The sequence below is a fragment of the Cyprinodon tularosa genome, unplaced genomic scaffold, assembly GCF_016077235.1.
Source record: "Cyprinodon tularosa strain WSP-4 unplaced genomic scaffold, ASM1607723v1 ctg671, whole genome shotgun sequence".
Classification (NCBI taxonomy): Eukaryota; Metazoa; Chordata; class Actinopteri; order Cyprinodontiformes; family Cyprinodontidae; genus Cyprinodon; species Cyprinodon tularosa.
In genome coordinates, this window is record NW_024039420.1 from 317,447 (window position 1) to 340,555 (window position 23,109).

Consider the following 23,109-nt stretch of genomic DNA (forward strand, 5'->3'; position numbering starts at 1 on the left):
GAAAAAAAAGGCTCCACTTTTCTGATGATAGTGTTATAGAATAAATAAAAAATAGGAACTGGTCTTGTTGCATACACAGATGCAAACAATCACTCCTCCATGTGTAAGGGTTAAGGTTTTTTGAAACATTAGGATACCCCTAATTTACATGCATGTCTATATATGTGGAGTGAGTACTCCAGTTGAATGGGGATGGCATCCCCCTTCTTAAAAAAAATCTTAAAAATCATCCCCCTTCTTAAATGACCATCCCCTGTGAAATTTTATTACTGAATGTGTAAAATTTCTGCTATACATAAGCGGTAATGGCAATAATATTGCCCTTTCAACATTAGGTGGGCTTTGGCCTTACTTGTAGCCTGAGTAAAATAAATAAAATCAAAGAAGTAGCCTACCATGACTATGAAGCTGATCTCAGTGGGAAATTTGTCCCTATGTAGGGGTAATGATAGCCATGCCAGTCCAGGGACTGACTGCAGTTCTACTGTAAGATGCCTTGGTCAAGGTCAATGACTGGCCTTCCTGACATGCATCAACCACACCATGCATATTGCTTTATGTTAATAGTCTATATCAATTGGGCTATGCATGCCTCCAAAAAAAAAAAAAAACACCACCTCCCTTCTTTTTTTTTTTTTTTTTTTTTTTTTTTTACAACTTTATTACTGTGTGGCGTGGTGCAATTATTAAATTGAATCTGTGTTGTGTTAGTTGACTTATTTATAATCGGTTGCTGAGGACATGACAGTAGTGTCTTATGACCGAAGGTCTTATTAAAGGGTCCAATATATTTTGGAAAAACTAGAATATTGTAAGTCCAATATTTTTACTCGATTCAAAATGTAAAAATATTATGGCGCTTTTTAAAGAGTTTGGCCTACAGATGAAAACCCCCAAACTCAGTCAAATACTGAGAATGTATAGTGCCATAATTTAATAAATTCATAGAAAACTGGTTGAAAGGAAGGCGTGATATGAAAAGGTTGAACAACCACTGATGAATACAATCCATTTAGGAACTTTTGAAACTTCTAAAGAGATGGACTGAGGCTGGAATTGGTGAATCGAGCCGAGGACCACACAGAGGCGTAGCCAGAAATTTTTATAAGGGTGGCCAGGCAATAACCAATGTACACTGAGGGGTGGCCGAAAGTGGATTGGCACTAGAGCCTTAGGGTCAATCTATACAACAGGAAAATTAACAAGCAAAACATCCATATTTTCTAAATAAAGACAAACTATACTCCCCTACAGCCTTTGCTAATAAATAGATGCATATATTCAACCATCCATGCTTCCTAGATAAATGGTATAGTGGATACAATTCTTTCAGGTGTGAGTTCTGGGGTGAACATCTTTTCCATTGTCATTACTTACCTACTTTTATCAATAATCACTCTGCATAAAATTGATATTTTCAAGTACTAATATCTACATAAAGTAAATTTCTCCACTGTGAGATCAATAAAGTCATTCAATGGATAAATTGATTATTTAATATGTTTTTATTAAAATATTTATGTATGACTTAACTGAAGACTCCGAGATGTCTTGCATTTTCTCTTTACCCCATATAACACAAAATCTAGTTCTGAAAAGAGAATTCTGTACTTATCATTTTTAAATTAACAAGCAAAACATCCATATTTTCTAAATAAAGACAAACTAGACTTTCCTACACATATATTTAAACATCCGTGCTTTCTAAATAAAAGGTATATTTGATATCATTTGAAATCCAGGGCGTAAATCTTTTCCATCGTCATTACTTACCTACTTGTATCAATAAACATTCTTCATAAAATTGATATTTACAAGCACTAATATCTACATAAATTGATTATTTGATACGTTTTTATTAAAATTGACTCCCAGATGACTTGCAGAGACACATCATCTTCTCTTTACTCCATATAACACAAAATCTAGTTCTGAAAAAAGCATGAATTCTGTATTTATCATCTTTGATGTTAGTATATTGATGTGTATAATTGAATATTCCGCTTGAGAGTATTACTGCTGCCACCATCTGTATTAAGGGTTTGTTATACTCCCAGCAGCAGTGTGTCGCAGTGAGCTTGACGCAGACATTTTTGAGTTATGCAAAATTTTGAAGCGTGGTCTGCGCTATGTTATGAACTAACTGTGGGTCTAGATAGGGCCGAGGCGGTGAGGAAGAGGGGAAAGTTTGTCCGACAAGGGAGGGACATGAAGGCAAAAAAGAGCATGGATCCAGGTGGAAAAAGGGTCGTGCACCTCGCTCTCCTAGTCCAACTTCACGAGTTGTTTTCTGCAATTGCAGTCATATAAACAAAACAAGTCGGCCTCCTGTCTGCGGCATTGTCTGCAGTCACCTGTCATTTGGGAAAGGTGTTCTTTGTGTTCACTGACACCTACACAGACAACCTAGTTTAAAAGTATAAATCAGCCTTTAGAGTGGAAAAACTGTAGAGGTGGCAGCAGATTGGGTATGGCCACTCCTGGCCCCCCATCTAGCTCCGCCCCTGTGTTGAAGACCTAGGAACTACAGCATTCCTCCTGTCTGGAATCTCCTGAACCGCCCCTCTTTATAAGGGTGCCTTCCCAGGTTCTACCTGTAGAGGCCGCTGTTTCTCACAGCAGTGCGTGTTGTCAGGCTCAGTCCGGATCAGCGTCTCTACTTTAGGAGCAAACTCTGATCTGAGATGTTCGGACTTTCGGAACCGGCTGTCATTTTCTCTGCTTAATCATCTATACTTCCTCTGGTTCTGATTCGGTTCCCTACGCAGGATGGACCTTGGTTGTATAATAACTTAGATGTTCTAGACCTGTTGGGATACTTTCTGCTCTTTGGGGACATGGAGGACCTGATCCGGCTCCCAGACCAGGACCTACAGAGGTTCGGTAAGGAGGACCTGATCCGAACGCTGCGGGCTCTGCAGAACCGCAACAAGGACCTGATGCTGGAGCATGGGAAACTGATGAAGGAGGTGAACCGCAGCCTGCAGGTCCACCTCCAGGAGATCCGGAGCCTGAAGGAGGTGAACCAGAAGCTGCAGGAGGACAACCAGGAGCTGCGGGAGCTCTGCTGCTTCCTGGACGACGACCGACAGAAGGACAGGAAGGTGTCCCGGGAGTGGCAGCGCTTCGGCCGCTACACGGCCGGCGTGCTGTGGAGGGAGCTGGGGCTGTACCAGCAGAAGCTGACCGAGCTGGAGGCCGGGCAGGAGGCGCTGAGGGCGGAGAACTCCGAGCTGAAGGAGATCGTCCTCATGCTGGACGAGGAGAGGAACGGAGCGGGCTCCCGGAGCTCCATCGACAGCCAGTCCAGCCTGAGCGGGCCGGTGCCGCCCCGGGACGGAGGGGACGGGAGCAGCGGGGGGAGTCCGGACCACCATCCCCCCTACCTGAAGGGCTGTGGGGGGAAGGCAGGCCCTCTGAGGAGGTCCATGGATGATCTGTCAGTGCACAGAGGTTCTGCACTCAATACAGAGTTCAGATCAGGTAAAATGGGACATGACTGCTGCTCATTACAAAGTTCCTTTACTTTTCAATAATTATTATAAATAGTTATAGATTTTACCATTTTACCATGGGCGGTTCTAGACAGGGGCCAACTGGGGCCAGTCCCCTGTAGATCATGTCCTGGCCTGGCCACCATGTTGTGGCCCCTGTACAAAAGACATAATACTAAGAGAAATTCTAATGATGATATGCGCTGGAGCAGGCATGGTTTAACTTTTTTTCTTTAAAAAATTAAGTTTTACCGATTATTTAAAAGCAATAAGGTGATAGCTTCAGTGATATTGAGATAGGATCCCCGTTTTCATCTGTCGTTTTTTCCCCCAAAACAAATAAAAAAAATACTCAAACTTTTATAGCTGAATTTATCAGTTTTTATTGAGTTCTAATTCTTATTTCATAGAAAACTATAATTTTAACTTAAATTAAGTTAAAAATATATAAAATTCCTAAATGATGAAATTATATTGACCTATTCCAAATAATACCTTTATTTGATTTTTAAAAAATATTTATATACTTAAAATTTCTTGAGTTGCTTTTTTATTTTGATTTTAACGATAATCCGAATGAACATTTTTGAGCCAAAAATAAATATTTTCAGTTAAACCTAATTGAAGAAATTTCCCTTCAAGCAGCTCTTTTAATATATTTCAATACCTTGCCCCTTTATTTTGTTTCATGCTTTTCTTCAGCCCCCTGGAACATTTGGTGTAGAACCGCCACTGTCTGTCATAAAGAAACGTTTCTTTAAAGGAATAGTACAACCAAAACATGATTAGCCTTCATTTTCTACTCACCCCCATGCTGAACAACACCCTGGAGTACTTTTTTGATATCTCAAATGCATCTGGAGATCTGGGAGGCTTCTTGCTGTCTGCTGACATTCAAATAATGGAAGTCTATGGCGCCCGAGGCAGAAAGGTCCATAAAAGTCCACAAAAAACGTGTCAATATTCCTCCATACTGCTTGTCCAATGTATTCCAAGTGTCCTGAGTGGGTAGCGTCCATAATTTACTCGAAACGAAGTCATTTAGAATGTTTTTAGAGCATAAACAGTAGTGTATAGGATTTCCTATGCGCACTTTCATCTGGTTTGGTCTGCCGCGGTTTCCGTAGGCTCGTGAACTCGCAGGCGCGCGCTTTTAGGAAATCCTATACACTACTGTTTATGCTCTAAAAACATTCTAAATGACTTCGTTTCGAGTAAATTATGGACGCTACCCACTCAGGACACTTGGAATACATTGGACGAGCAGTATGGAGGAATATTGACACGTTTTTTGTGGACTTTTATGGACCTTTCTGCCTCGGGCGCCATAGACCTCCATTATTTGAATGTCAGCAGACAGCAAGAAGCCTCCCAGATCTCCAGATGCATTTGAGATATCAAAAAAGTACTCCAGAGTGTTGTTCAGCATGGGGGTGAGTAGAAAATGAAGGCTAATCATGTTTTGGGTGTACTATTCCTTTAAGACCACATTACTAATCATGCAGCCATGGGGAGAAGAACTACTAATGCACAGCAGTAGACAGGGGCGGAGGTAGATGTGCGGCCAGGGGTGGCCATTGCCACCCTCAGCCAATCAGTGGCCACCCCTACCATTTTTTTTCGCCCACAGTGGCATCAGTAATACTCTCAAAGGGGATTGTTCAAACTTATTAAACATTTGAATTTTTCATATATTAACAACTGCTTGACAACAAAAACGCTGTGTTTATGCACATCAAAATACTAACATTAAAGTTGATATATACAGAATTAATGCTCTTTTAAGAACGATATTTTTGTTTTATATGAAGTAAAAAGAAAATTAAGTCATATAGGAGTCATCAGTGAAATCATACATAAATAACTACTTTAATTATAACTTCAAAATCCATTTAATGTAGGCATTAGTACATATAAATATATTTTTTATGCAGAAGAATTTTTGGTAAAAGTAGGTAGGTAATGACAATGGAGAAGATGTTTGCCCCAGAAATGTTGTCCTATACACCTTTAATTAATCAGCACATTTGTTTAATTATATGCATCTATTTGTTAGGAAATGCTGTAGGAAAGTGTAGTTAGTCTTTATTTACAAAATATGGATGTTGTGGTCGTTCCTGTTGGAACAGTTTAGATGGACCCTGAGGTTCTGATGCCTATTCACTTTCATCCACCCCTCAGGGTACATTGGTTATTGCCTTGCCATGCTTATTAAAATTTTCTGGCTACGACTCTGGCAGTAGACAGTCACCGACATCTTCTGCAAGGATGCCAAAAAATGCTGACTGTTCACATTCTCTGGGCATCTTAAGGAGATGGGTTAGACCATCTCCACTACATCTTAAAAACAGAACAGTTGCTTGGTCCACAGATAATCTGTCTGATTTCTCTTTTGAAGCTTTAAAACCCTGATCTTTTCCATGTCATCATTTGGATCTACAGTAGGCAGCTCTTTCATTAGCAGTGGGAGGTGAAGGCCTGCTCAAAGTTTAGCTCATGTTGAGGAGAATTTAAATGTTGGTTGCAGATATCAGTTATCACCATTATATTGTCCCAGTGTAAGTGTGGAAGCCAACAAACTCCACTAGGTTGTTTCTGAATTTACATGGAGGGAAAAAATAGTACCTTTTAAATTACTATAGAGATGCACAATATAATGCAAATTTTATCGCAATAGCAAAACTCAGTATTCAATTTAATTAAATTCAGTTTATTTATAAAGCGCCAATTCACAACCCATGTCATCTCAAGGCACTTTAAAGAGACAGTTCAACCAGATCATACAGTCAAACTGATTCAAAGTTTTCTACCCAAGGAACACCAGTTGATTTCATCAACTCATTGACTCAAAGGCAATTCCTCACACCAAGCATGCTTGTAGCGACAGTGGAGAGGAAAACCTCCCCTTTAACAGGAAGAAATGTTCAGCAGAACCAGACTCAGTGTGAGCAGCCATCTATTTTATTTTATTTTTTTGATTTTATATACTCTAATAATTCCAGAGGGAAATTACTTCTCTGCATTTAACCCATCCCCTTGGGGAGCTGCCATTGTGAGGTGCTCGGGGAGCAGTGTGGGGTTAAGGGTCTTGCTCAGGGACCTAGAGTAGCAGTCTGTGGGAGATCAAATTCACAACCTCAGGATTCAAAACCCTATGCCCTAACCACTAGGCCGCCACTCCACCACTCTACTGAGGCCAACTGGGGTTAAACGAGACAGAAGCAGAGATACAAAATGCAACTGTCAACCAGCTCCACAGCCCGCAGCCCTGTCCAAGCAACACACAACCAAGCAGACAAGCCCCAACCCAGCTCCCACGTCAGAGGATGAAAGAGAGCACATCCAGTTAGTCACAGTCAGAGAAACAGGACTACACTGAAAAAAATGCCAGAGCTCCAACATCTAAAAACACAGGTGTAGATGGCAGCATCACAGCTGATATTTCTCTCCAGGATGGTGTCACGGTCTAACAGGAACAGACCAGATAAAGCTACTATGATCAGAAAAAGCAGAGGGGGCATAACATGAGAGATTGGACTAAAGTATGCATATCGCTAAAAACTGAAATGCATTTTACCTAATGAGCTACACACCATGCATGTAGGATCTGTATGTCTATGATATTTTCAGTTAAAATTTATGTTTAATCCAGCATAAATAGTTTTAGAGGGTAAAAAGATGGAAAGGTGGTTAGTACACTATGAAGATAAAACTTTGAGGTTTTCTATGAACCCAAAGCAAAATGACCAAAAAAGGTTTTAATTCTTTCTTTACATTTATTGCAAATTATATCATTATCACAAAATGAACACATATTATGTGTCTTTCCTAATATCATGCAGTCCTATTTTTTTTCCATCCACTGTAAATTAATTACAATTTTGGATTTATTGTTTTTTTTTGTAGTGCTGAGGGACAAACTCCATACCAAATTGTTTGGATGAAACAATCCTTGCAAAAGAATCCCTGATCAAATGAGTACATATACCCAATTTTTCTAATAAAGATGTTTTTATTGGACTAATAATAATATAACTTTCTAAATAAATGAAATTTGGCATTTTATCAGATGTGAGGCATTATGACCAAAGTTAAGAGAGCTAAACCCTTTAGTTATTTAATATGGTGTTGAATGAGTTGATTTATTATGTATAAATATCCCTTTTCATCAGAGTTACTGATAGAAATGTATTTTTCTATATTAGTTCTCAATCTTAATTGATTATCCAGGAATAAAGAGCAGGTGATAAGAGAAGAACTTTAGAGGCAGATGGTCTCTGCCATCCTGCTTGATCTTCCACTGTCTGGTCGACACAGATGGTCCCGGCGTGATTACCTTGTCAGGTCTAATGAGGATTTAGCACCTTAGCTGTGACAGCACGAGACAGAGCACAGATGGAGGATCAGTCACTGGGGAGATGCAAGTCAGGAGTTTTCTTACTTCTGCTCAGATACTCACAGATTGCAGAATACTAACAAGCTTAGGAGCTTAGACTGCTCCTGCCCAGAGCCTCCATCTTGTTTGGATACAAAACAACCGTCCTCTCCTTAATTAATCACATTGTTATTCATCGATTATTGAAATAATCATCAACTAATTTAGCAATAGATTAATCGTTAAATGGAGACTAGAGACTGTAAAATATGCCTTTAGTTGACAGAGCAGTAATTATATCAAAAATTGTAAACAAAAAATACATAAATATTTTGCATTTAAGATTAAAAAACTTTTTTTGTCTGTCAATATGGTCTATTCAGAACTCCTCAAGTGGAAAAGTTTTAGTTTCACCTGGTTTGATTTTGTAAAAAGTCTTCTTTAAGGAACCTTTTGCATCCGATTATTAATCGAAAAAATAATCGACTTGCATAATAATCGTTAGTTGCAGTCCTACAACCCAATATGAACAGAAATACAAATTTCAACACTTTTTTTCTATGTGGCTGTAGTTATTCCATCCAAACATTGACCAACACGCACATTAAACTGGGATGCTTTTACCTTGAAGTTTTAGAGTAGGCATCCCCAAAGTCGGTCCTCGAGAGGCTCTGTCCTGCAGCTTTTAAAGATTTCCCTGCTTCTGCACAGCTGATTTTCATTGATTGCTGATTAACAGGCTTTTGCTGAACTGCAATCATCGGAATCAGCTGTGCTAAAGCAGGGAAACCTCTAAAAACCTGCAGGACAGCGGCCCTCGAAGTCCGACTTTGGGGATTCCTACTTTAGAGTGTTTTGGGGTTAGCTTTGTGACAGTGGTAAAATAGCTAAAGCTAAAACATTGCAGAAAATGTTAATTAATACCCTAAATGATAAATCAGGAGTCGTTATATGTTTTTAAGATAGATAAAATACAGCAGGTTCAGGACTTTTGTACGGTTTTGCATTTAAAGGTTTGCGTTTTTTTTTTTTTAAACTGCCAGTTCCAATCATCACCGCTCGGAAACACAAAGAAATCGTTTGTGTGGTTAAATTCTCCCTTAAAGGGGTTTATTGTAGAAAAGCTACTTGGTGATATCTCCCCACATTCCAGAGCTACAGATCCCCAGAATCCCTGTGGGAGAAAAAAAAACTCTGAAGATGAAATGATAAAGAAGCATTGTTTTAACCAACCTGAGAGGAAAAAATCCACCTGCCTGAATGAGCCTGGTGAGGTGGTTAAACAGGCCAAATGAGCAATTAACACTGAGGAACATGAGCATAGAACAGATAAATCATTGATGCTTTGTATTGTGCATATCCAGCATTCTGTGGGGCTTTCAGGGTCTGTTTGTGCTGAGTTTGAGTTTTTCCTTCTGCCTCCTCTTCATTGCTTGAGTTTCTTACAGCACCGCCAGGAATGTGGAGGTTTTTATTCAAGGTGATTAATCTTCTTCTAGAATTCCTGCTGTCATATATTTACAGCGCTGGGGAGTATTTCCATTTTACTCTGATAGCCCAGGAGGAGTAAAATAATATGGAAATGTACTGCAGCAATATCTGATTCAGCTCAGTCCATTGCAGCAGACTTCCACTCATTTTTATTTATTTAGTCGAAGGCAGACTAATCCAAGTTAATTTAAAGGTTAGTTTCAAAATAGAGGAATTCTGTTTGGTTCTGTTTACATCATTTTGGTCAAATGCATTTGGTTTTTGTCCACTTTGATTCACTCCAGGTCTATTGCAGTTTAATCTGCTCAACTAAATGAGCTTTTTCAGTTCATTTCATTTCAGTATAATTTAGTGCATTTCTATTTAATTAAAGCGTGGTTTGACTGTTTTCCATCCATTATCTGACACACTTGTCCCAATTGGGGTTGCGAGGGGTGCTGGTGCCTATCTCTATCTGTCTACGGGCGAGAGGCAGGGTACACCCTGGACAGGTCGCTAGTCCATCGCAGGGCAACACAAAGGACAAACAACCATTCACACACACCCCTAAGGACAATTTAGAGAAGCCAATTAACCTAACAGTCATATTTTTGGACTGTGGGAGGAAGCCAGGGTACCCAGAGAGAACCCACACATGCTCAGGGAGAACATGCAAACTCCATGCAGAAAGACCCGGGCCAGGAATCAAACCCAGACCCTTTTTGCTGCAATACAGTAGTGCTACCCACTGCTCCATTGAGCAGCCCTGACTTTTCAATTTAACTTTATTCAGTTCACTTGAAACGCATTTTGTTTCATTTTGTTTCAAAACAATTCCGTTTTTGGTTTCAGTTCAGTCGATTTAAAAAAAAAATGTTGTTAATTCGATGTATTTAGTTCAGCTGAATGTGGTTTAGTTTGTTTCATTTTAGTTAATTTTCATTTAAAAATAATTTACTTCCACTCATTAAATATTTCTTTGCAGTTATGTTTGTCTTAATTGGATTTAATCCAGTTTAGTTAAGTAGACTTAGATTTACCTTAATTTTGGGTTAGTATTTTTCCTATAGAGCTAATTCACCTAAAAGGTATTTCAAAGTATTTTGACAGGGAAAATAGGCCATTTAATGATTATTGAACTCCAGGTTATTCAGGTTTGCTTTGAAGTGAAAGATAACAGCAAGTTCTTTACTTGTGTAAATTAATGCCATCCAGAGTAACTGTTCTCTTTGCCTTCTCTAAGTTATAGCAAACCCAGGATAGAGATGAACCTGTTTGACATCCTAAGCAAATCAACTTAAAATCAATCCAAATTTAACAATCTATTAGTTCGCTTTAGCTGTAAAATGCAACTGAAGGTGGCACAGCTTCCGTAGTACCATGAAGCAGAGCTTCTCTTTCTTTCCCAGTGATGTGGTGGTATTTTTCCCCCCAGTTGGCCTCTTTCCCGAACATTTGTGGGTTTTTTTTCTCCCTTTGCCCTGGGCATCTGTCTCCCGGCATTATGTGTTAGACAATGAGGGGTGCCGTTCTTCAAAGACTGGCTGTGTAAAGCTTCCCATAACCTCCCCCCTTCCCAGTCCTCTCTGTCCCATCCTCTGTGGAACCATAGGGGTTAGAGTTCGCCCTCCCCCAGTCAGAATAAGATTTTATGGGGCCCCCGCCTAGGATGATGTCTGTTTTATCAGTTCAGATGCAGAGTTGTGAACTAACGGGGCCAGGAATACACTCAGCTGGGATGTTTTAGCCATAAACGGGGGTTAAACTGGGGTTTATGGGGAGGGGGGGGTCTTTCTGGTGAGGCCGGGGCAAAAGGGATGCAGCTAGAGAAAAGCCACCAGGGCCAGGTGCTTCTTAAGAGAGAAACCTACAAATTTCAGCACAGTTCCTGCAAAGATTTATGGCAAAACTACTCCTCATTTAATGTACGACATAACTGAGTCATCTGCAAACAAAATATATATATTTTAAATTTTAAAATATATTTTCTAATCAGTTATTATTATTTTTTTATGTGGACTGAAGTCAGTTTAAATAGTCATTTTTCTCATTTTAAAAATATGTTATTCAGAACAGAGACAGAAGTTCAGGACATGTCGTTAAGAAAAAAACCCCATTAAGCTAACAATGAGGAAAGCGTTAATAGAGTGTCGGATTTTTTTCTGTAATGTCTTTTGGCTGTTATCCCTTGTTTGATTTGAGAGATAAGTATCCCAAAATAAGGATTTAATAAACTTTAAAGTGGATTGTTTTTATCTAGTATTTTAGATGCAGCCCAATAAATTCCAGTTTCGTTTTTTTAGTGATGTCTTAGAGATTTCCGATATACCGGTATCAATATGAGATTTGGCTAGTCCTGTTAGCAACACTGGTGCAGATAAATTGTCTTTAGTGAAGGTTGTTTTTCTAGTTTTAGACATGTTTACATTTTTACTAGAGTTAAAAATATTTTATACATTGAGTTTCTCCCATTTTTTTTTATCCTTGGTTATTTCCAGTTTTGCTTAGAGCTCCAGTCCCTCAGTACAATAATGCCATTTTCTAGTTGTTGTTTGTTTATTTCCTGGTTGATTCTTAATCAATCATCTACAAATCAGTACCGTTAAAATGTTTTACCGCGTAGGGGATATTCAAGTATCGGCTGAACAGAGGTGTAACCTTATTAACGGTTCTGCCAGCGGGTCTATCTTTCTCTCTCTTCAACTTAAACTTTAGGTGCTTTGTATTATTCAAACAACTAAATGCATGCTTTAGGTTTAAGGAAAAGTCTGAAGGAGAAAAATCTGTTCAATTCCAGTGTTTCTCAAGAGATGCATCAGATTGTTTCACCTGGAGCAGACTGAGGATAATCAGGGAATCTCTCCTTATAAATCATAGCTTCTTGGTACACATCCATCGATTGTTTATCACTAGTAGTCATATGGCTAGAGGCAGGGTTCACAAAGAGAGACAAAGCACCAAAATCTCCTGCTTCTGTCTCCTTGAACCCCAGTCGGCCTTGGCAGATGGCCGCTCACACTGAGCCTGGTTCTGCTGAAGGTTTTGTCCTGTTAAAAGGGAGTTTTTCCTCTCCACTGTCACTACAAGCATGCTTAGTGTGAGGGATTGCATTTGAGTCAATGAGTCCATGCAATCAACTGGTTTTCCTTAGATAGAAAACTTTGAATCAATTTGACTGTATGATCTGGTTGAACTGTAAAGTGCCTTGAGATGACATGTGTCATGAATTGGCACTATATAAATAAACTGAATTGAAAAAAGACAGGAAACACACTCATGCATTTGTGCAACTCAAATTAATTGGTTAATAATCATGTTCTCCCCATAGATGCAGTGGGAAACATGCAAACTTAATGCATAAAGACCTCTGATTGGGATTTTAACTAAAGAAATTGTTGTTGCAAGGCAGCGGTGGCAGACACTGCAAAAGATACCCGTGCAAAAATTCAAATAAACATTGAAATATTTTCTGCAATAAAAGCCAGGAATACAGTTATTTTAAAATATTGATGAGTTTAAAACTAACAGAACACAGTTTATTTTAAGAAATACTCAAATAGGTCCTGACAATTTTTTTTTTCATTCTAATAAACCTTAATCTCATGATAAAAATCCTTGTGCAACTATCTTAATGTGTGGTAATGTGTCCAAAATGTTAATATTCCAGGTGGCGCATTTGGTTACAGAGATGAACTGTGTCAAAAATCAGCCACTACCAGTTTAACCAGTCCAAACATGTTTACAGGCTGGGGAGTTAAACCACTCATTCATCATTTTAAATCCACTTAATCTTTCCTTTAAACCAATAATATGTTTCCCTTTAATATTGCTCTTGTTTTCCAACAGTTAGTTAGATTTATTAGATTTTTTTTATCGCATGGTTGGATTTAGAAACAAACCTTGTGTCTTTTCTGAAACCGCTGTTCTCAAAGAGATTTCATAGTTTAGCTCCATGGTTTATTTTATATCTCAAAGATTAAGGAGGAAACATTGCACCCAGAGCATTGGGCAAGATTGTACAATAATGGACTCACAAAAAAATTACATTTTCCAGTATTTCAAAGAAAATTGAGAATTCCTCTATTCTGTTTATAAATAGCTTTTCAACTTTTTTTACTCACAGAATAAAAAGTTTTTCCTATTGGATGCAGTAGGCGGAGTCAGAAAATATTCAAAGGGTGGCCAGGCAGGGTCCAATGTAAACGGCAGGGTGGCTGAAAACCAAAAGGAGACTAAACCAGTTCAGGGTTGATCTATGCTGTACCAACAGGAAAATGAACATGCATAACATCGAAATGATCCAAAAAAATAACTGAGGATAAAACATTTTTATTAAGAACTTGCTTATTAATATAGACACTGATTTATTAATGTATGCTGTATAAATTAATCACCATATAACCATCAATAGAATTAATCATATGCATTAAATAGTTTGAGCTTTTGTTCTTTAATTACATTGAAGACTCTTAGATGACCTGCTGAGACCTATAACTTTCCTTTCTCCCCATAAATACTAGTTCTGAAAGGAGATTTCTATATTTGTCATGTTTAATGTTAGATAGTTTCAGTTTATGGTTGCTATAGTAACAATTGGAATTTTAAATAAGAGTAATTAGTAAATTAACTGGTGCCACACCCTGGTTTACAGGAGAACTGCACATTCCAGGGCTGGTAAATTGCGCTAACATAAGAACAAGAAATCAACTGGTTAGGGACGGCCATGAGGGTAGCTTTTTTAGAAGTGATTAAATAGCATGTTAGTTACTTAAGAAAACATTGAATCTGAACTTTTGAGCAGTTTTAACTCGACTGTCGAACATTGACTTTATGTCCTAAAACATCCTGGTAAAACAAAGAATTTTGCATTATATATTTTCAACAGTTTTTCACCAATATTGTAATTTTTTTTTAACCTATCAGATGTATGTCTAAATATTGTTAGTATTTAAACATACATGCATTTGTGTATTTGTATTATGTGAGACATTATCAGCCCATTTTCATCCATTCTGATGGAATTTTGAGCTTCAGATACTTTGAAATTTAACCTTTATCTTACATTTGAATAGTTGTCCAAAAACACCAGGGGCTTTAATTAAATTTAACATGAGACTATTATTCATTGTTGCTGGACCAGCTGCCATGCAGTGATGGAAGTCTTCTGCTTTAAAGGGAAAGTGAAGCAGGTTAAAAACGAGGTTGCGTCTTTATGAGGAGACACATTGGCTCCGGAAGGCTAACTGGATCTGTGCTGACCGTCTGTAATTGAAGGATGTCCTCTGTTTTATTTTGTCAGCACTGTCTGGTCTGGTGTTTGCACGTGAGGTCAGCAGTTTCTCTGCAGCAGTGACTTTGACTACATCTCCCAGGATGTTAGCTGTGATTGTATACAGGGGAACAAATCAACAACCTGATGATACCTCAGCCCAGTGCACAACCAACCCTGCTCATCCAATCTGAAACTAATCTGCTAAAGACTGAATGAGTTATTTTGTTTTTCTGTTCCAGGAGTTACCACTGAGCCAGGCCTCTCATGTAATTCACTCCTGTCGTGCTAGATGAAAATAGATTTATGAAAGTCTGTTTACATGGCAAGAATTGAACTGTGGCATCATGTTACTGCAAAGTGGGTGTGGAACCATGTTGCGTTTTCCCAGATAGATCTGCAGTCTCAGCTGATGTTTGTGTTCAGAACAGCTTTCAGTGACTCCAGGAAAAAGTCTCTCTGCTGCAAATCAGTTGGTCAGAACAGGCTGATGATGGGAGCTTTTCTTCAGGCCACGTTATATAGCAGTGTTGACGTTCTCATTTTAATACTGCAGACCTAAATTTATTCCTTGGGAATCTTCCATTATATTCAACTCTGGGATTTTATCGTCTCTGCTGAGGAAAAAATGATGCTGTAAACATAGGGTGGAGGTTGATTTAGGACCCAAATGCAGAGATGAGGGAGGCAGAGGTGAGTTCTTGCAGGTTTAATGAAGTCAAAAAGGCAACAGAAACAAAATCCAAGAACAAAATACAGGAAACCAAAAACCAGGAGACTTGAGGGGAAAACACATATAAGGGAGCCAAGTAACAACGAGAAACCAGCAATGATGAACTGCAGAGGAGGCATATTGGGAACAGAACAAAGAATGGGCTGATTTGGAGCAGGTGTGGATAGAAGTAACTAGAAGGGAGCCAAGGAGAAAGGAGACTAGCACAAGGGGGCAACAGAGAATAACTCAAGAATAGAATAGAAAATCCCTATCCCTTTATTTTATCCCTTTATCCCACAATGGGGAAATTCTGGTGTTTACAGCAGCAAAAAGATTATAGAAAAAATGGTCACATAAAGGTGGACCTAAAAAACTGTGAAAAAATAATAAAATAATAGGGAAGAGTTAAAAATAAACAATAAAATAATGTACTGTAAAGTGTTTTCACAATATAAGTTATATGCGCCTGGAGAATAAATGACGAATATACGGCTATGGACATTTTCACAGTAATGGATATTAGAAAATAGCAGCAACATCAGAGATGTGCAAAATGACAGCAGCATGGTATTTAACTGACTAAGATAGAAACTGTGCAAATTCACCATGAATGTAACAACTTATTTTGTTTTTTTTTGGGAACAGGGGTAGTTATAAAGTCTCAGCTGCTGGGAGGAAGGATCTGTGATAACGTTCCCTGGTGCATTTAGGGTGCTGCAGTCTGTCACTCAACAACAGCAACAGCTGCATGGGGTGACAGACATTATCCAACAGAGATGTTAATTTTGTTAATTTGGTTCCTTTTCACAAAATGGAAAATAAAGCAATGAGATAAATAACTGAAATATCAAAAAATAAATTAAAAAAGAAGTCCAAAAGTGGAGAATCATAACAGACTGCCTTTATCGGGTGACACGGGGGGGATTGTGTTCTCAGTTGTTTGCTCTGCATCCGACATGGCTTATGGCAAACTGCACAGGGGGCTTTTCTCTTCCAATCTTTTATCAAGGCCAGTGAGCACAAATAATACCTCTATAGTCAGCCATTTAAAACAAATAGTATTTAGGTATATATATATTCTTAATGAATAGATCTAAAAACCATACATTTTTTTATTTTGATTTCATTATTATGCACTTTTTTGAAACTATTAAAACTTTTTATTTCTTGATACAGTGTGTCATATGTGCCCAAATGATTTTAAATTATCATTATGTTTTGTTCTATTACACAGAGTTTTACAAGAGCTTTTACTCAATGGTTAGTGTTAATGTACATTGTAAATGTACTTTATCATTATTTATTCTTTTTTTTATATATTTAGCACTCTATTGTGCTGTTGTGTTGACTATTATGTCTAAATGCCTTTAATCTATTCATTTCAAGTTCTTTTTTGTGCAGACGGATCCTGATTTTCAGACCAACTTTTCCTTATTCTTAAGTTAATCTTTCAGGTCAAACTTGCAGAGACTCATCCTGGAACACCCAAAGTTGCAATTACTCTTGACAGGAAAAGGATCTGTCAGACAGATATTAGCGAACAACATGTGAGTTAGCCGTGCCCTTCAGCAACAACATCATATATGGTGGCAACTCAAAAACATCTGCTTAGGATCCCAATTTTTAATTTCTAATCAAAAACATACCTTCAAAACGATTGTGGTTATGCATTTTTTATTGTAGGTGAAAGTTGATCAAACAGGTTTCATTCCCTCATTCACTGACAAACTAAGTAGATCTTTTCAGCCAGAAATTCCTCCACGTTGCTGGAAACGTGCTTCGAAATCAGCACATGCATTCGAACACTGGGGTTGGGTCCTGGTAAATACTGTGATTTTGCTCCAGGATTAGTTGGATTAACTGGAATCTCTTTTACAAAAATCAACAATGTGGTTCTCAGCTGTGTTTGCGGATCGTTTTGTGTGGGTTCCAACATTTAGAAAACATGCATTATGGGAAGGAAACTGGCAGAAGATGAAGCAAAATGAGGCCTTTGGTTGTTTACACCAAGCTGGAATTAAAAAGCATCAACAAAATCAGAACTAATGTAATATGTCTTGGTTTATTTTCTAGATGTATCAGATTGCTACATAAGAGAGCTGGAAAACAAAGTGAGGATCTTGGAGGATGAAAACAAACTGCTGGTGATGCAGGTAATTCACACTTTTATTTTATTGATTATTTAATTGATGATTTTTTTCTGTAGGCCCCTTTCAAAGGGTTTTAATTATAAACTGTAATTTCAATAATTAAAACACCTGCATCAGTTTGTAAAGACCTGTATCGTCTTTGCACACATATAACGTCAATTTGTTGTATAAATGCATCTTTTTTTTATTATGGACCTATTTTCATTGGGTTGCTTTTATAGAAAACAAATCTGATTGAAGTTGTAGCTAACCAACTTTTGCTGCTTTCTTTGCTGAATTGGGGTAATTTCTGCAGGGTCAAAGTGAACCAATTAAACATCCTCTCTTGGGTAAATAGCTCTTTAGACAGTCTCGGTTAAAAAGGTGGCTTGTTTAGCTTGTTGACTGTACCACGAACCATTAGCAAAACTGATTTACCCTGAATTAATCAAATAATGATCCAATTTAAATGCAAACTTTTGGTTTATTTAACTGAACACAAAGACTGTCTGTAATGATCCTGCAGCTGATTTGAAAGTCTCCCATATTTTCTGATATAGTTTTAATTGGAGATAAATCTTTGTTTTTACAATGGCTTATACTTAAATCAAGCATTCTTATATTCCAACTAGGGTGCAAACAGTCATTCTTTTTGAAAAGTTGTGAAAGCTTTCAGCGCCTTGTACTGCTTGACCCAGATGTGGTCTGGGACAGGCCAACACCTCAGGCTGGGATCTGATTTCTATTGAAGAACATTATGACCTATTGATGAGACCAATCAGCTGACTGTTTCTTGCCAGTTAATGCAAACACAGCAGGTTTCCTGTTACAAGCTGCTTCATCAAATGAGCTTCTTCCTTTTAGGGTAGCTTTCTTCTTCCTGTAAGTTCTGGTACATTTTAATAAAAATCATTGTGTGTCTCTGACTTCAGTTAAGGTTATGCTTGCGGTTTCTTTCCTCTCTACTTGTTGCCAACAGTTAGACATATTTTCCTCATGTTGGGTTAAATTTTTATCCTTTCTTTGTCCTCACCAGAACCATCCTCAGAACTCCAGTGGAGAAATGTCCCCCACAGGCTTCTACCTTCCTCTGGGACAGAAACCTGAAGCTGTCGTCCATGCCATGAAGGTAAGGTCTTACGCTTACAGCTTGTGAAGAACAGCTTCATCGATACGTCCTTAACTATAAGTGTGTTTAGGTGCTGGAGGTTCATGAGAAGCTGGATGGCCAGAGCTCAAGGGAACATGATGAAGACCTCAATGAGAAGGAGAAAGCCATCGTCAGGGAGATGTGCAACGTAAGATCCGTTAGATGAACATGAACTCAGATGCAAAAAAAGATGCAAAAAAAAAAAAGCTTTGAACCTTTAGGTGTAACAAGGTTAGCGTCTCTATTCCTTGGAAAATAGTTTGATGACTTAGTGATCAATCACACCCTCTTCTCTGTGCAATTTGATTTCTACTTGCCTCCCACTGAATTCCAACAGCTGTACTTTCTGCCTGGCAGGTGGTTTGGAGAAAGCTGGGCGATGCTGCTGGCTCAAAGCTTACTGTTCGACAGCAGCTGTCAGGAAACCAGCTCCAAGGACCAGTACAGTAGCAGACAGCCCATCATCAAACCCAGAGCATAACCCTCAAAAGAAAGTAGAGGAAAATGGAGACACTTTTTTTGACTACTTAATATGCACAAAGTTTGCTCCACATGATGCTGAAACTGCTCACTGATGCCACCATGTGGAATTAAACTGTAAGTACAGTTTTAAAGGAACATTTTCAGTTCTATGCAGCAGACTGTAATCCATCCAAAGTCTTCCACATCTGGTCCATAACATCCTTATCTTCAGTGACACAAGGATACCAAGTTTTTCTCAGGCTTGAATGGATATAAAGTCTCTCCACAGAGTTTATGGTGTGCATTAGCCCCCCCCCCCCCCCACCCTTCTTCAACTAAGTCGTCCAGGAGGCATACTGCTCTGCAACCCTGAGTTTTATTTTTGCAAAAAAATGTCCTCCTGTCCTTCGCCTGGAAACCCGACAGATCGTTTATTTCAGCCAGTTGCTTGGAGGATGTCATTTTTTTTTTTTTTTATCTTTACCCATATCTCATTACCGTAGCTGGGGGTTGGATGTAAATGGGCCATAAAATCTTAAGTTTCTCCTTTCTGCTCTTCCCGCACTAAAACATAATGGAGCGATTTATTGATAACTCATAAAGCTCTTATTCACCCACATATCTCCTGCTCTATCCTGCCATCAATTAGCAGCAACACTTCACTGGTCAGTTGCCTTTTAACACAGAAAGAAATTCATTATATGGTTGCAACTTCAAGCATTTATGCGTCTTGATATGGTGGAAAAGACTTGCTTAAACCTGAGCTTTGGAGAGTGAAAGAAAGGGAATTTCTTGTCTTTGAACTTAGCATGATTCTGTTTGCTGTTGATCTACTGTGATTTACTTGCTTAGATATCTATAACGTTTACTGAAAATGTTCCAAACATGACAATATATCCAGCAAACAGGTTGGAGATAATAGAAAGTTGTTGTTTTATTGTATATACTGTATATTCAGTATTTACATGATCCACTCCTAAATATGGCCTTTTGTCAAAAGGAACTACTTTTAATGCACTAATTCAAGGTGTAGCTAAAAAAGAGGGCCAGTTAGCGTACTCGATTAAAGACGACTCAAACCAGATGCAAAACGAGCATTCCCCCTTCAAGTCTCAAGTGTACAAGTGCCATGGTTAAAAGACAAAAACAGAATCACATCATCTGCAAACGTCATGAACTTTGTCAGCCCTGCTGCTGCTTTTCTAGCCGTCTTGGCACAATGTTTGACATTTTCATGCTGTATTAAACAGAAATGGATGAAGGTTATCGTCTACATACCAAATTATTTGAAGTCATCTGCTACATCTGAGAAACCGGAAAGGGTATTTGCTATAAAAAACAAAACTCTTTCTGGGACTGTTGCTTAGAAACAGCTGAGATACGATGTTTTTCAGTGTTTTACAATGTTTGCAATTTTAAGGGAAATCTACATTGAACGCACTTAGGGTGTAAAGTTGACAAGCATCGCCAAGACAACCGAAAGGCCTCCTGATTCAAGATGTCCCCAAACCACCTGGATTTGCTTCAGAACCTTCATCCTGATCCTTGAACCAGATTCCTGTGCAACCTCAGATACAGATGCTTTACATCCAGCCTGTGCTGATAGAAGATCCTCTTCATTTAGATAAGAAATCATAGGATCATTTGTTTTTTAATGTATCCTGCCGGTGAGGAACTGTGCGCACTATGTGTTGCCTTCATGTCAGGAGTAGATGCGCTGCCTTACTGTGGATTTTATAGCATATATTTCGGTTGAATAAATGGCGTTCCGTTAGATTTAAAATCTGGTTGTCAAGCATCTTCAGTGTTTCAGTGACTTTTTTGTTTAAAAATATTTACCAGTTTGATTGAAGTTTATTAGCCTGAGGTAAACATTTGTTTATAAGTAAAAAAACTGAAAACAAACTGTTGTGAGAGCACATTTTTCTGCATGAACTGAAGGAAAAATTTAAATCTTATGTAGCTTCTGATATATTTTAGCAAACCTGTTATTTCTGAAAGCAATAAAAAAAATTAAAATACTTTTAGATGGATTTTAAAGATATTTTCCTTTTGTAAATGTGTGCTGCTTCAGTGGTGGTTTGAACCGTGACATTCTATGACCGGGTTTAAAATGTTTTTTTCTTTTCTGTTTTTTTTTTTTTTAAACATAACTTGAAGATCCAAAATGCAAATTTAAAAATAGATAGATATTTTCTTCAATGTAGGTTGAACCAAAAAAAATTTGAAGTTAAATGTATTTCATTAATAAATTGGTGAATAACTGTAAAGAAAAATATACCTGTAATTTATTAAAAGGATAAGTATTTATATACAAAATTCCTCAAAATATTAAAACCATATATAATTAAGCTGATATATTAAGTGCAAGAATGTATTCAAGGATGCAAATATAAAATAAAACAGTAGTGAAATACATGAAATATTTGAATAAAATGTAAAAAAAAAAAAAAAAAAAAAAAAAAAAACAGTTTTAACATTTTTACTACATTACAGTATTTCCCTTTTCATTAACTAAGGACAAAGTAATGAGCTACTGATTCATTTTTGGAATTCTGGCACTTTTGGAATTCCATATAGCTGCACTCTGCTTAATTTTATTAGCTGACACTGCCCTCTAATGGCCTGAATATGATAATGTATAAAACAGCTAAAGAACAGGCACCAAACATTAAAATGCTTCCAAGGTGTATTTAATAATCTGTTCTTACCTGTACAGTGTCTGCTGAATGTCATGGTGTATTTATTTAACTAAGCCTTCTTATGCTGAAATAATGTCAACACTCGGGTAAACAATTACAACTTCTGCAGTGCGATAAATGAACACCTCTGCGGGATAAAGCAGTGGTTTGCTCATGCGTCAGGACCCAACAGTGGGAGCTCAATCACTGTATTTTCTTCAGCCAGAAAAAAACTGTTGACTGAGTCAGAAGTTGGTCTGTATGACAAACATTTCTAGTTCCTAATTCAAACAAATTCCAATATTCTAGTTTATTTAAGCTGCACTTTTCTGCTGTTTTATTTATTATTTTGTTCCCCACATTTTCTATACCATTTTCCCCAATTTTTCAAATTTCTTTTCCTACTATTTTTTTATTTGCCATATTTGTTTCAAATTCACTATTCAACACATCATGACACCTAATAGAGAAAAATCAAATTTATTTATTTATTTATTCGTTTATTTGATAGGGACAAGTATGTTTCATGCATCATGTCACACACTACAACATTTTAGCTAAGGCTAATTCTCAATGTCTGTCCCCAGTTAGGCTTTTACAATCTAAGTTTATTCATCATGTATGCTTTAATAATACATAGAAAATAGAGGATGCATGGGTGAAGTAAAATAATTTCATGATTAGATATAATAACTAAATTATTATCAACATAAACCCAACTTGTGGTGTTGGTATTGAATTGCAGTTAATTAGTATATTTAGGGATATTAAAATAATGAAAATACATTTGCTCTCGGTGGTGCTGTTGGTGTTTTTTTTTTTTTCTTAATTTTTGTAGTTGTAGTAATTTACATAGTTTCAGTGTGGAAAAAGAGTATGGAGTAAATATCGTATAATAAATAATTCACCTATTGACTCTGCAAGATTGAAAAAGGTGTTAACCATCATACAGCTGTCGGGAAATAGTTCAATTATTGTCCATTATTATTATTTTTTCCCCAGCTTTTTTGTTGTCATTACACTGTCAAAAGCAACGTAATGAACTCTCTACATGTAACCCACCCCCTTTGGAGAGCAGTGGGCTGCCAATGTGGGGTGCCCGGGGAGCAATTGGAGGTTAAGGGTCTTTGCTCAGGGAGCCAGAGTGGCAGACTGTGGGAATGGCGTTCAAACTCAGAACCTCACGATTCCAAGCTCTATGCCCTAACCACTAGGCAACCACTCCCCTCTAATAGTGCTGTAGGTACAGAAGGATGTCAACGACATTTTCGAGCATTCACTTTGCATCTTACAGTGTTTCTGCATGCTGCTTCCTTTTATCCTTAGTTAATCAGGCCTTTGAAAACTTTTCATGTAACTGCTTG

At 37.8% G+C, this 23,109-nt stretch overlaps 1 protein-coding gene across 1 annotated transcript; it reads left to right on the forward strand.

The window, feature by feature from the left end:
* The first annotated feature begins 2,603 nt into the window (after positions 1-2,603).
* LOC119771440 (coiled-coil domain-containing protein 85C-A-like) lies at positions 2,604-20,396 on the forward strand. The gene is made up of 5 exons (XM_038267398.1): positions 2,604-3,483; positions 17,397-17,476; positions 18,489-18,581; positions 18,652-18,750; positions 18,960-20,396. The coding sequence occupies exons 1-5, from the start codon at positions 2,838-2,840 to the stop codon at positions 19,050-19,052; spliced, it is 1,011 nt and encodes a 336-aa protein (XP_038123326.1). The 5' UTR covers positions 2,604-2,837; the 3' UTR covers positions 19,053-20,396.
* The last annotated feature ends 2,713 nt before the right edge of the window (positions 20,397-23,109 follow it).

Bases quoted from the DNA above. Each gene is read 5' to 3' on its own strand.
- LOC119771440 (XM_038267398.1), top strand. From the start codon at position 2,838: ATGGAGGACCTGATCCGGCTCCCAGACCAGGACCTACAGAGGTTCGGT. The intron at 18,582-18,651 runs GTAAGGTCTTAC...AAGTGTGTTTAG, and splicing joins CTGTCGTCCATGCCATGAAG to GTGCTGGAGGTTCATGAGAA. The intron at 18,751-18,959 runs GTAAGATCCGTT...TCTGCCTGGCAG, and splicing joins TCGTCAGGGAGATGTGCAAC to GTGGTTTGGAGAAAGCTGGG.